Source organism: Melopsittacus undulatus, chromosome Z, assembly GCF_012275295.1.
Source record: "Melopsittacus undulatus isolate bMelUnd1 chromosome Z, bMelUnd1.mat.Z, whole genome shotgun sequence".
Classification (NCBI taxonomy): domain Eukaryota; kingdom Metazoa; phylum Chordata; class Aves; order Psittaciformes; family Psittaculidae; genus Melopsittacus; species Melopsittacus undulatus.
In genome coordinates, this window is record NC_047557.1 from 64,837,651 (window position 1) to 64,850,740 (window position 13,090).

At 41.4% G+C, this 13,090-nt stretch overlaps 1 protein-coding gene across 1 annotated transcript in view; it reads left to right on the plus strand.

The window, feature by feature from the left end:
• The window catches only part of CSNK1G3 (casein kinase 1 gamma 3), an 87,724-nt gene that overhangs the window by 71,611 nt on the left and 3,023 nt on the right, over nucleotides 1-13,090 (plus strand). The window contains exon 11 of the mRNA XM_034073098.1: nucleotides 1,507-1,602. Coding sequence (XP_033928989.1) covers nucleotides 1,507-1,602 — 96 coding nt within the window. The remainder of the gene's footprint in view (nucleotides 1-1,506; nucleotides 1,603-13,090) is intronic.

A 13,090-nucleotide genomic window follows, 5' to 3' on the forward strand; every position in this document is an offset into this window, starting at 1 on the left:
TACTCCAAGTCAGGTCTCACAAGAGCTGAATAGAGGGGCAGGATCACCTCCGTCGACCTACTGGTCATGCTTCTTTTGATGCAGCCCAGGATACGGTTGGCTTTCTGGGCTGCGAGCACACACTGAAGCTGGCTCATGTTCATTTTCTCATTGAATGACACCCCCAAGTCCTTCTCCACAGGACTGCACTGAATTTCCTTTTTGCCCAACCTGTAGCTCTGCCTGAGATTGCTCCGACCCAGGTGTAGGACCTTACACTTGTCATAGTTAAACTTCCTGAGGTTGGCATCAGCCCACCTCACAAGTGTGTCAAGGTCCCTCTGGATGGCATTCCTTCCCTCTAGTATATCAACAGAACCACACAGCTTGGTGTCGTCGGCAAACTCACTGAGGGCACACTCAATTCCATTGTCCATGTCAGCAACAAGGATATTAAACAAGACCGGTCCCAACACCGATCCCTGAGGGACACCACTCGTTACTGATCTCCAGGCGGACATTGAACCGTTGACCACAACTCTTTGAGTGAGGTCATCCAGCCAGTTCTTTATCCAGTGAGTGGTCCACCTATGAAACTGATGTCTCTTCAATTTAGAGACAAGGATGTCATGTGGGACAGTGTCGAACACTTTGCACAAGTCCAGGCAGATGATGTCAACTACTCCACCCCGTCCATCACTTTTGTAGCCCCGTCATGGAAGGCCACCAAATTGGTCAGGCAGGATTTTCCCCTTAGAGAAGCCATGCTGGCTGTCACCAAGCACCTTGTTGTTTTTCATGTGCCCTAGCATGCCCTCCAGGAGAATCTGCTCCCACATTTTGCCAGGCACAGAGGTGAGACTGACTGGTCTGTAATTCCCCGGGTCATCCATTTTCCCCTTCTTGAAAATGGGGGTTATATTTCCCTTTTTCCAGTCATCAGGAACTTCACCTGACTGCCATGATTTTTCAGATATGATGGTCAGTGGCTTTTTAACTTCATTCGCCAGCTCCTTCAGGACCCACGTATGGATTTCATCAGGTCCCATGGACTTGTGTACATTCAGGTTCTTAAGATGGTCTCAGTTTTAATCATTGTCTCTTCCCTATATGCTGTATCATCTCTTGGGGTTCTAACATACGTGTAAAATCTTTTCACTTCTTTTTTGGGTTTTTTTTGTTTGTTGTTTTTTTTTTGTTTCTTTGGGGTTTTTTTTTGTTTTGTTCTTTTGAGTTTTTTTTAGCCAGGATAATGACCAAGGTGGTAAAAGCATTAGGAATTTAGATCTGTGTCCATTTATCTAAGGTAAGTAACACGGTTGTGCTGGACTTCATTTCTCAGTTTCAGCTACTTTACTGCTGTGTGAAAATGCATGTGTAGATACATAAGTATGCATAAAATCTTGATATACAGCGCATAGAGGAATTATAGTGCTTCTGTGCTTTTTAAAAATAATACATGTATAATTGTTAATTTTTGGAATTTTTCTTTTTTTGCATATATTCCTCATGCATTAAAAATGATAGTCAACAGACCATAGGGCAGCCTGGGACTCGCAGCAAGCCAATCCACATAATTTGAGGGCTCATCTAGGAGCTGACAGACATGGTGGCTCAGTACAGGTATTTTTCTTGTTCTTTGCATGACTTAATCAGTCATCTTACATTATGTAATACTAGTTTCCTGTAGTGCATGACATGATTACTATTTTCATATTAAACTCTCTTTTCAGTAATGTTCAGAATGTTCGTATTATTCCCTACTCCACAGTTGCCTAGCTGAAATTAAATCAGGTGCAGAAAACTGTATCATTATGTATGTGGAATTTCTATGTGCTTCTTAGTGACAGCTAAACCAATGGAGCTATCTCTTTTTGAAGGAATATAGATTTAGATCAGTGCAAGCAACTGAAGTTTAGACTTTTGATGTGTTTTGGTTGTATTAACAAGTAATCCACTGTTGACTGAATCCAATGTTGTTCAACCTTCCCCCACCCCTGCCATTGCAGGGTGTTGGAACTCCATGATCTTCCAACACAAACCATTTAAGGTTATGATTTTTGCTCTTTAAGCAAACCTCAAAGTGTTAAGTAGGCATTTTTGCTTAAAATCTGCTATTTTTGTACAAACAATAGTTGATTAGAAGAATGTTTCACAGGGCAATACTTAACACTTATCAGTGGAAAGTGAATAGAAACCAACAATCTTTCCCATGTTACTAGTGTTTTTCATCTTTAAAGAGCTTTTTTTCCTGGTTTGCTCTTAATTTTATTATTTGGTGTCTTGTTCTTTGAATATATTTAGGGGTAAGACGATTGGAATAATATTTCAATAAATAGAGGTTTTTATAGAAGGATTCAAAGTGCCAGCTGTGAAGTCTATATGAAATTTTGGGCTTTCAGTCCGAAATTAAAATAATTTATCTTTGTAAAGTGTTATCTGGGGAAATGTCATGGTCTAACCACAGCTGACAGCCAAGTACAGTGCAGCCATTCTCTCACACTGCCTTCCTTCCTTCTTGGGCAGAATGGGGAGGAGAATCAAAAGGATGTAAAACCCATGGTTGAGGTAAGAACAGGCTAATAATTGAAATAAAGTGCAATATGATACTAATAATTATAGGGGAAATAACAAGGAGAGGAATATAAAACTAGAATAGAAAAGGAAAAAAACCACCAATAAACAGCAGTGATGTACAATGCAATTGCTCACCACCCACCAATCAATACTCAGCCTGACCTGGGCAGTAATCTGGGCCTGTGCTGTGGCAGGGAATACCCCTGTGGCTAGTTTGTGTCAGGTGCCCTGTCTCTGCTTCCTCCCGGCTTCTTGTGCCCCTCTTCACTGGCAGAGCATGAGAGACTGAAAAGTCCTTGATCAGGGTAAGTGCTACTGAACAACAGCTAAAACTTCAGTGTGTTATTGGCATTGATTTCAGACTGAAGCCAAAACACAGAACTCTGCCGGTTACTAGGAACAGAATTAACTCTATTGCAGAGGAAACCAGGACAGGAAAAAAAAATGCTTTCTTTGTCTGCTGCATTGTTGATTCTGACAATCCTAAGTTACATATGTTTCTCATGAAGTTTTACTTTGGATAAAAATTGACAATGCTTGAAGAAAGAACGAAAAATCCAGGGGAAAACAGTGCTGTAGTCTCATCAGTGTGATAATTCCATATCTTTTAAATTCTTTGAAACCCAGTTCAAGCTTTACAGTTTCTAAACTTTACTGCTTTAGAAACTGCTGTCATACAAGAAAATTATCAGATAATAATTAATCACTGTGTATCAGGAAAAGCTTAAAAATTGTTCTTTGCTTGCCTTAAGAAGTATTTTTAAAACTTGACCTGGATATTTAACTTGAAGTGCGTTAGTTCCCTCAATAACATTAGTTTTAAATGTAGTAAGTTATCTTTTGAAAAGTGTATTAATGTGGAATCAAAACTAGATTCAAAATTATATCTTCCAAAATTATTAAATTTCTTTTTTTTTTTTTTTAATTTTAAGTTAGAAAAATACATGTTTAGCTTGTTAAATTCCAGTTACTGAAACTTCCAAATTTTATAACATATTGCTCTTCTGGCAGTTGGAGCACTTAAGAAATCTTTTATTTTTTCTCAGGTAGAATGTAACAATTGCAGAAGAATTTATTCATCGTAATAGATATTAAACACTCTTTGGGAATGGAAGAATATTTTCTAGGAAATACTAGTAGTATTCCTTTATGTTAATATAATATTATTCTTTTCATTCTCAAAGAATGTGGGCATTCTGAGATCAGGTCCCTTAGATCACCAAAGACTAAGCAGTTGCCATGTGAAAAGAGCAGTTTTCAGAAGTGCAGCCACTCGGTGTGTGTCTTTGAAGAGGCAGTGTATTTTCAAGACATCTTAATTGTGGAGCTGTCATTAATTAAAGGCACTTACAAAACCACATAATATCTTCAGTTTTGTTTTGAAGTTTGAGCCCTTGACTGTTGTCAAATCTTTGTCAAACTTTGTTGTAGTGATACTAACTGAATCATGCTGTTTCGTCGGACAATTAGCTGGCTAGTTTAGCTGAATTCCTAACTGCCCCCAGGAAGACAAGTTCTAAAAGTGCCACAGATAATTGTTTAAAGGAAAGCTGAGTCTAAAGTATGAAATTAAAGTGTGGGTTTTTTTTTTCTGTAACATTAGTGAGTCATTGCTCATCTTTGAGATCCCTTGAATTATCCATTTCTCTGCAAGAAGAAAAAAAAACCTGGCAGGTAATTTGGAAGTGACAGAATGTTTTTCAGGTCTCTGCTACTAATCATTTGTAATACTACTGTTGGTGTTGTCTCTAAGATCCTTTTTTAGAAGATTGTTAAGATATATTAGTGATGTGAACCTGTTGGAGCAAGTCCAGAGTGGGGCCAAAAAGATGGTCAGTGGGCTGGAGCACCTCTGCTATGAAGGTGGGCTGAGAGAGCTGGACTTGTTCAGCCTGGAGAATAGAAAGTTGAAGGGAGATCTTCCAGTACCAAAATAGGGCCCACAAGAAACCTGGAGAGGGACTTTTTACAAGGAAGGGCATGTACGGACAGGACAAGGGGGTATGATTTTAAACTGAAAGAGGGGAGATTTAGATAAGATATAAGGAAAATATTCTTCAGAACTGGAAGGGTAGTGAGTCACTGCAACAGGTTGTCCCAGGAAGCTGTGCTATCACATCCCTGGCAGTGTTCAAGGCCAGGTTGGACGGGACTTGGAGCAACCTAGTCTAGTGGAAGGTGTCCCTGCCTGTAGCAGCAGGGTGTGAACTAGATGATCTTTAAGGTCCCTTCTAACTCAAACCATTCTATGATTCTTCACTGTGACATTTTAAATTGAAGTGAACTGAATGTTGGTATGCGTGTAGTATAGCAGCCCGTTTTTCTGGTTAGTGTAGCCTTGTTAATGAAAGCAACTTCTACCTACCAGCAGTTCATTCAGCTACTTCCTGTGTCTGCCTTCTTGTAAACTTGCCTTAGTTCCCAAAAATGTCAGTTGTACAACACCAGATTGTTTCCTTCTCTGCATGAACTGGAAACTACTTATGCAGTCATAAAGACTGTACTAATCTGTTCATTACTTCTTTTTCATTACTTGGTAACTGGTCTTCTTTCTCTTGTCCATTCTCTTTGTTTTCCCATTTGGAAATTCGTAAAAAGGAGGTTAAATTAAACGATCAGGTTAAAGAGTTCCCTGTGCAATGCCACAGGGCTTGAAAGGTTCTTAGGAACTGCTTGAAGGATTAGATATTTGATATAAATTGCAAGACATCTCTCCTTAAGGAAGTCAAGATAGAAGTGAATTAGATGAAACAAATCAATTTCCCTAAGCTTTTGTGAATTAAAAAAAAGTTAATTCTAGTGTGGCTTTTTTTTTTACTTTTATTTTTATTATTCTTTTTGTCTTAACTGGAAACTTTTTGAAGGTAAAATATAGCATTCTGTAGTATCACTAAGGAATTGCTTGGCTTGAATGCTGGCTTTATTATTTGAAGGGCAGATAATTCAGTGACTGAAATGGGTAGTGAAACAAAGGATTATTTCTATCTTTTTCAAAGTACTGCATTTTTTATTGTAATTACAAGCATGAAAACCAGCAAAATTTTGTTTTATGAGAGACTTTTTGAATTATTTTTCAACATAGTAGGTAAAAGATTAGTTTATATACTAATCTAACACAAAGCATGGGACTAGCCAGATTTACTGTTACTATCTCTTGGTTAACATTCACGGATCACCTGCTACAAGCTGAGGAGTGTTGCATCCCACTAGAAGGAAGTGCAGCAGAAGGGCCAGGAGACCTCCTTGGATGGATAAGGAGCTGCTGAGAAAAATTCACAGGAAAAAAGAGGCTTATAAAAGGTGGAAATAAGGACAGGTGGCCTGGCATGAATACAGAGATGTTGTCAGGGTAGTTAGGGACAAAGCTAGGAAAGCTAAGGCCCAATTGGAGCTAAACTTGGCAAGGGATGTTAAAGATAATAGGAAGGGATTTTATAGGTATGTAGTGGGTCAAAAACAGACTAAGGACAATGTAGGCTGCCTCCGGAAACTTTTGGGAGAACTGGCTACACAGGACTTGGAGAAGGCTGAGGTTCTGAATGCTTCTTTGCCACGGTCTTCACTGGCAAAGGCTCTGACCGCAGCACCTGAGTCTTGGAAGGCGGACGCAGGGACTGTGAAAACCTAGACCTTGGGCCCACTGTACATGAGGATCTGGTTCGAGACCATCTTAAGAACCTGAATGTACACAAGTCCATGGGACCTGATGAAATCCATCCGCGGGTCCTGAAGGAGCTGGCGAATGAAGTTAAATGCCACTGGCAATCATATTTGAAAAATCATGGCAGTCAGGTGAAGTTCCTGACGACTGGAAAAAGGGAAATATAACCCCCATTTTCAAGAAGGGGAAAATGGATGACCCGGGGAATTACAGACCAGTCAGTCTCACCTCTGTGCCTGGCAAAATGTGGGAGCAGATTCTCCTGGAGGGCATGCTAGGGCACATGAAAAACAACAAGGTGCTTGGTGACAGCCAGCATGGCTTCTCTAAGGGGAAAATCCTGCCTGACCAATTTGGTGGCCTTCTATGACAGGGCTACAAAAGTGATGGACAGAGGTGGAGCAGTTGACGTCATCTGCCTGGACTTGTACAAAGCATTTGACCCTGTCCCACTGTCATGGGTTCAGCCGTGGCAGTCATTTTTCTCCTTCTTGTAGCTGGTGCAGTGCTGTGTTTTGACTTCTGGGCTGGGAATAGTTGCTTAATAGTGAGCACGTTTTGAGGGTGTTTTTGTTCAAGGCCTTTGTTTTTGTTCAGGTGCCTTTTGTCCAAGGCATGTGTTCTGCTGGGGAGGAGGGGAGGCCGGAAGGAAGGAGAGACAGGACACCTGACCCAGGCTAGCCAATGAGGTATTCCATACCATAGCACGTGATGCCCAGGATGCATACTGAGAGAGGGGGGGCTGGAGGGGTGGAGCTCTGGAGGAAAATGGAGGAAGGAGCACGCGGTGCTTGGCCGGGCAGGGTGGAGTGAGTTATGGGTCGGTGGCTGGTGAGGTGTTGTATTCTTTTCGCTTGTTATGGGCTGTATCATTACTATTGTGTTATGCCTTAGCTATTAAACCATTCTTATCTCAATCCGTGGGGGCTACATTCTTTGGATTTTCCTTCCTAGCTCTCCGGGAGTTGGGGGACTTGGTTTAAATCACGACACCCACATGACATCCTTGTCTCTAAATTGGAGAGACATCAGTTTGATAGGTGGACCACTCACTGGATAAAGAACTGGCTGGATGACCTCACTCAAAGAGTTGTGGTCAATGGTTCAATGTCCGCCTGGAGATCTGTAACGAGTGGTGCCCCTCAGGGATCGGTGTTGGGACCGGTCTTGTTTAATATCCTTATCGCTGACATGGACAATAGAATTGAGTGCGCCCTCAGCAAGTTTGCCGATGACACCAAACTGTGTGGTTCTGTTGATATACTAAAGGGAAGGAATGCCATTCAGAGGGACCTTGACACACTTGTGAGGTGGGCTGATGCCAACCTCATGAAGTTTAACCATGCCAAGTGCAAGGTCCTACTCCTGGGTAGGAGCCAATCTCAGGCAGAGCTACAGGTTGGGCAAAAAGGAAATTCAGTGCAGCCCTGCAGAGAAGAACTCGGGGGTGTTGGTCGATGAGAAAATGAACATGAGCCAGCTTCAGTGTGCGCTTGTAGCCCAGAAAGCCAACTGTATCCTGGGCTGCATCAAGAGGAGCGTGACCAGCAGGTCGAAGGAGGTGATCCTGCCCCTCTATTCAGCTCTTGTGAGACCTGACTTTGAGTTTTGTGTTCGGATTCTGGTGTCCTCAACATAAAAAGGACATAGAATTGTTTAGAACAAGCCCAGAGGAGGGCCACGAGGATGATCAGGGGACTGGAGCATCTCCCGTATGAAGACAGGCTGAGAAAGTTGGGGCTGTTCAGACTGGAGAAGGCTGCGTGGAGACCTCATAGCAGCCTTCCAGTATCTGAAGGGGGCCTACAGGGATGCTGGAGAGGGAGTATTCATTAGGGACTGTAGTGACAGGACCAAGGGGTAAACGGGTTGAAACTTAAACAGCAGAGGTTTAGACTGGATATAAGGAAGAAATTCTTTCCTGTGAGGGTGGTGAGGTACTGGACTGGGTTGCTTGGGGAGGCAGTGAATTGCTCCATCCTGGCAGTGTTCAAGACCAGGTTGGATGAAGCCTTGGTGATATGGTTTAGTGTGAGGTGTCCCTGGTGATGGCAGGGGGGTTGGAACTAGATGATCTTGAGGTCCTTTCCAACCCTAACTATTCTATGATTCTATGATTCTATCTGGGGAACTGGTATTCAGGCTTGCCTTCGTTGTCTTTTAAGTGGTCCTTATCAGGCTTCTGAAGGACCGTATATTTAAGAAACTAATCTTTCCCACAATTGATATCTCCTTATTAGATAGCAGGGCTAGTATTTTGTTTGCCATATGCCTAGAGGGTAGCAAGAAACATGATGCATATGCTTCTTCATGTGTGTACTTTTCAAATTAAAGTTTTAAAGAAGTGATTAAATTTGAAGAAGCTAAATTTAAACCATTATAAGATCTGTTATCAAAGTGCTTAAAGTTGTTTCATATTTTTCAGTTTAGTGGTTAATCTTCCATTTATATATAATTGAGTACCTTGTTAATCTTCAGCACTGCAGCACTTCTAATTTGAAACTTAGTTTGAAATATTAGTCTTCAGAAACTGAATTATGAAATTTGGTGACATTTTGTTGAAAAATGTTCACGTAGTTTTAGTCAAGAAAATGTTTGGGTGCAGAAATGTAGCTTCAATATCTGCATTTTTCTCTACAACTGTATACAAATCTATTAAGAGATTAATTAAGGCTCCCATCTTTTATTAGGCTGCTAAGGAAATCCTGTCCAACTCAGGTCATAAGTAGAGAAATGAAATTAAAAGTGTCTGTTTAAGCAGTATTAGTTTTATGTATTGGTTCTTCTCTCTCCTTTTCCAAAGTTACAGCTTTTTATGTAGATCCACTATGATGCATTTATTTGTACGGTATTTATTTATACGGTACATCCTGGCTACAGAATTTGTTGTACAATACCTTCAGTGCAAACACTCTTCCAGGTGACTTACTCTGGTTCAGTTTTGTTACATTCACATATCTTTCCACCTGTGTCATAAGTTTTGAGTTGATTGGCATGTAGTTAGAAGTGTAATGGTTGGTCTAACTTAAGCCTGTGTGCACCAAGCTCAGGAGTGTACAAGTGTTCTCACTGCTTCGTTTACCATGCATTATTTGTCTATTACCAAATGCACTTTTCGGACAAATTGCAAAATAATTTACTGATGTCACAGGGAATTAACTTCTGGCATTGTAGGTTATTTTAGCAAATTACAGAACTTTCAGTTGTGAGATCATACAGTCGAATAATCTTACTGCTACAGGAACTAAAGCAGTGTGGCCTGCCTCTTGTGCTTTGAATGAGTCTTTGTTATTTTCTTTAAAATGTAAATATTTTGCTCTGTTACAAGTGTATTAATTTTTTGGTTCTGCATCTTACTGAGACCATTCTTATAGTTCTTTTCAGCAGTAGTAGTCTAGATTGAAACTCAGGCCATTTGTGATTCTGGAGAAGCATGATTGATGCTGGTTTTTGGACTATCAGTAAATAATATCCTTTGGTTCATTAACAGTTTCAGAGGTCTCAACACTTTCCAGCACTCTTTCCTTTTATCTAAATTAAGCCATACAACAGGCAGTTATACTTGATTGTATTTGGTTTTGTATTTGGTGAATGTGTCAGGTGTTTGTATACAGGAAGGACTGAAGGCTCCTTGATCTCTGTCTCCTTGACAGAGACTAACCCGGGCAAGGCAGGTCTTCCGCTCACTGATTTGAAGTCTTATACAAAGTTTGTAGCAAAGATTCTTAGAGAAAACAGCCAAATTAATAAGAAAACACCTTAGGGCAAATGCTGCCTTGAAAAGAAAGACTTCTTCCACAAATGTTTTGCTAAAGTAGAATTCTTATGTATTTCTGACAATGAATGTTTAGTGCTTCTACCATCCCCAGTGATACGAAACTAAGCTTAAACTACCATATTGAAACTCTACTGGCTTACCTGGTGTCACAGAAATAAAGTCCAGTCTCCCAGAATTCTTCAGTTATATTGTCCAGAATTCAAATAACTAGTCTTGGAATCTCACATTTCCTTTTACTTTATCACTGGGCTGAATGGGGGTTTTGGCAGTGGTTCCTATTCTAGTGAAACTGAAAAAGAAGAAAACTCAGCCTGTTGTAGGCATGTGGCATGAAAAGTGGCTTAAGTTCAGCAATCTTTGAAGCTCTGTACTTGGTTCAATAGGAACCACAAAGCAAACCTCAATATGCAAGGCTCTGTTAGCCTAGGTTATAAATAGATGAGGAATAACTCCTACATTAGGATGTTGGGGGTCGAGCATGGGCGCTTTAACAGGCCTACAGCAAGCTGTGAGAAAGTGAACCTCTGACCCCAGGCTAAAAGAAGAAGCGTCAAGATCAGCAAAACAGGAACACAATAACAAGATGCCAGAAGCATGATGTAACGCTAAGCTGAAGCGAAGGTGTGAAACCAATCAGGAGAGGCAAAGTGGAGCTTGTACCCCTCGTGGGCAAAGCGAAGCAGCCAATCAAGTAATGCGTGATCGCGTGTAAGACAGTATATTAAGAGCAGCCTTGTAATCAATAAACGGAGCATTTTGTGAACCTACATCGTATCGGTGTTTTCTCCCCTCCACCTGGCCGCGGCATTCTGGTGACCCCGACGTGATACCAGGAGAGAGAGAGGCCGCGGACGAGAGAAGGTGGAGATCCCGGCTGCCCGAGAGAGGCAGGCTGCCCGAGAGAGGCAGGAAAAGAGCTCAAATTACGTGGCCACGGCTGACCGGTGAGTCAGGCAGACTGCGGTCTGGTTCGGGATGGGTTTCGCTGTATCAGCGATAGGAAAAGGCTACGATAGAAGGAGTGCTATGCGTAGCGAAGAAAACAGGGTACTCGATACCCCGACAGGAACTTGTGGACTTTTTATTTTTTGGTGCCGATGAAGGGGGTTGTTAGAAAATACGGGACAGTTATTCTCCAAAGATCAGTGGCGTAAGGTAGGGGAAGAATTGTGGGAGTCGGTGAAGCTTTTAATCTCGAGACTTGGATAAAATTACTAAGGAAGAAGCCCCTGATTTATGGATGTTTTCAGTCCTTCCTAAGGTGAAGGGAGCAACCGTTAAAGAGGACAGACCTAAAGTTAATGTTGAAATGGTCGAAGACACGTTACCCAGAGATTTATGAGTCTACCGGATTTGAGATATCCTTGTGGAATGGGGCAGGAGTTAAGCTGTGGAATGCAGCCACGAAAAGGCAATGATGCTGTGAAAAGTTCGTTAGTCATTTGGAGAACTGTTTTAGAGATGTTAAAGTCAAAAAAAAATGAGATCATGGAAACCAGTGCCCCCCCTCCCCCCCCCCCCGAATCTCCGCCAGTTGCCGCTATGGCTGCGAAGATTGAAGATGGGGATGAAGATGATGCTTTTGATTCAGGTCCTATTGACCCCGAGAAGGAGCCTGTGCACGTTCATCAGTTTGCTGTTGCTGATCCTGAGATTCTGATGCCTGATAATGCCGATGATGACCTGGATGGTGCTCTTGACCTGGAGCCTATTCATCCGGAAAAGAAGCCTGATTTATATCCCCCATATCCTCATGATAAAATGGGTAGCTGTAAAGGGAGAAGTGAGATGGCTGGGGGATGCAGATGTATTGCATGGTTTCTTGTGGTGTATATGCTGGTTCAAAACCCGCAGTGGGGAAAATCTCTTGTATGCTCTTATCAGGGGTATCGGGCAGAATGTGTCAGACCGTGGAGTTGGGACCCCATATACACTCCTTTGATACAGTCTCTCTGTGATACTCATGTACTAGAAGTTGGTAAATAAAGTATGTCCATGTTTCTATCGACCTTGGAAACCTTTAGAGGTATTGCTGGCATTCTTCCGATATAGGCTGGCCACCTGTGTCGGAACGAGTGTGCATTTTGGTCAGTAAAAAGCCCAGCCTCATGCGATGTGAGGGAGGTAGAGCCTCTGCGGGGACGCCCGCTAAGGTTGAGCCTGCCACCTCGCAATACAATGATGCTCTCGGAGCTGGTTTCTGTAGTCTTCACAGGGTCCTTGTGCACACATCCTGTATGGGGACTGTGTAGTGGGAACAATGATCGTCTGGATTTTGGTTTCAAATATTGAGTTGTGTGGAGTGTGCGTTGTGGGACCCATGAGTTTGTTGTGTCTGGATGTTGTAATGAGGGCAGACCGTGTTCTGTATATTTTTATGTTGTCAGGTTCATGGTAAAAGTTTAACAGGTAGCAGTTTAACCTTTCGGGCACAAAAAGGTTAATGCAAAAGTGCAGTGCAGATTTGGCCGGTGGTTAGCTGTGCAAAGCAGGGTGAGCGACTTCGAAAGAAAAAAAAAAAAAAAAAAAAGAAAAAACAACAAAAAGAAAAAAAAAAAAAAAAAAGAAAAAAAAAATCGAAAAAAAATAGAAACAAAAAATAGAAAAAAATAGAAAAATAAAAAAAAGGGTAATGATAAACACATTCTAGCTGTTATTAATGACTGTAGTTTTGATGTATATTGCTTAAAGCTTGTTTTCCAGACAATATGTATGTGTAATCCAAAAAAAAAAAATCACTTGAGGGCAACTGAAAGTAACAGCTTGAATGTGCATGCTTGTAAAGTAGCTATTATGGAGGTTGTGATTTTGGCATATAACACCACCTGTATTTACTAGCCAGTTGCTAACAAGAAACTATACCTTGTATTGTATGGAATTGTCACTTGTGAAAGAGATGTTAGAGCATGCAAATTTGCAGTAGCTGCTAGAAAATGCTAAGGCAAAAGCTAGAAAGATTCTAATATGATGGTACTGCTACAAAGCAGGTAATGGAACAAATTAAGAGGGTGGGAGAACTCCACTGTAAGAAATTGCTTTGGTTAGTCACTCACTGTCATTAGCATCTTCAACATGCTGATGCACTCTGTGATAGT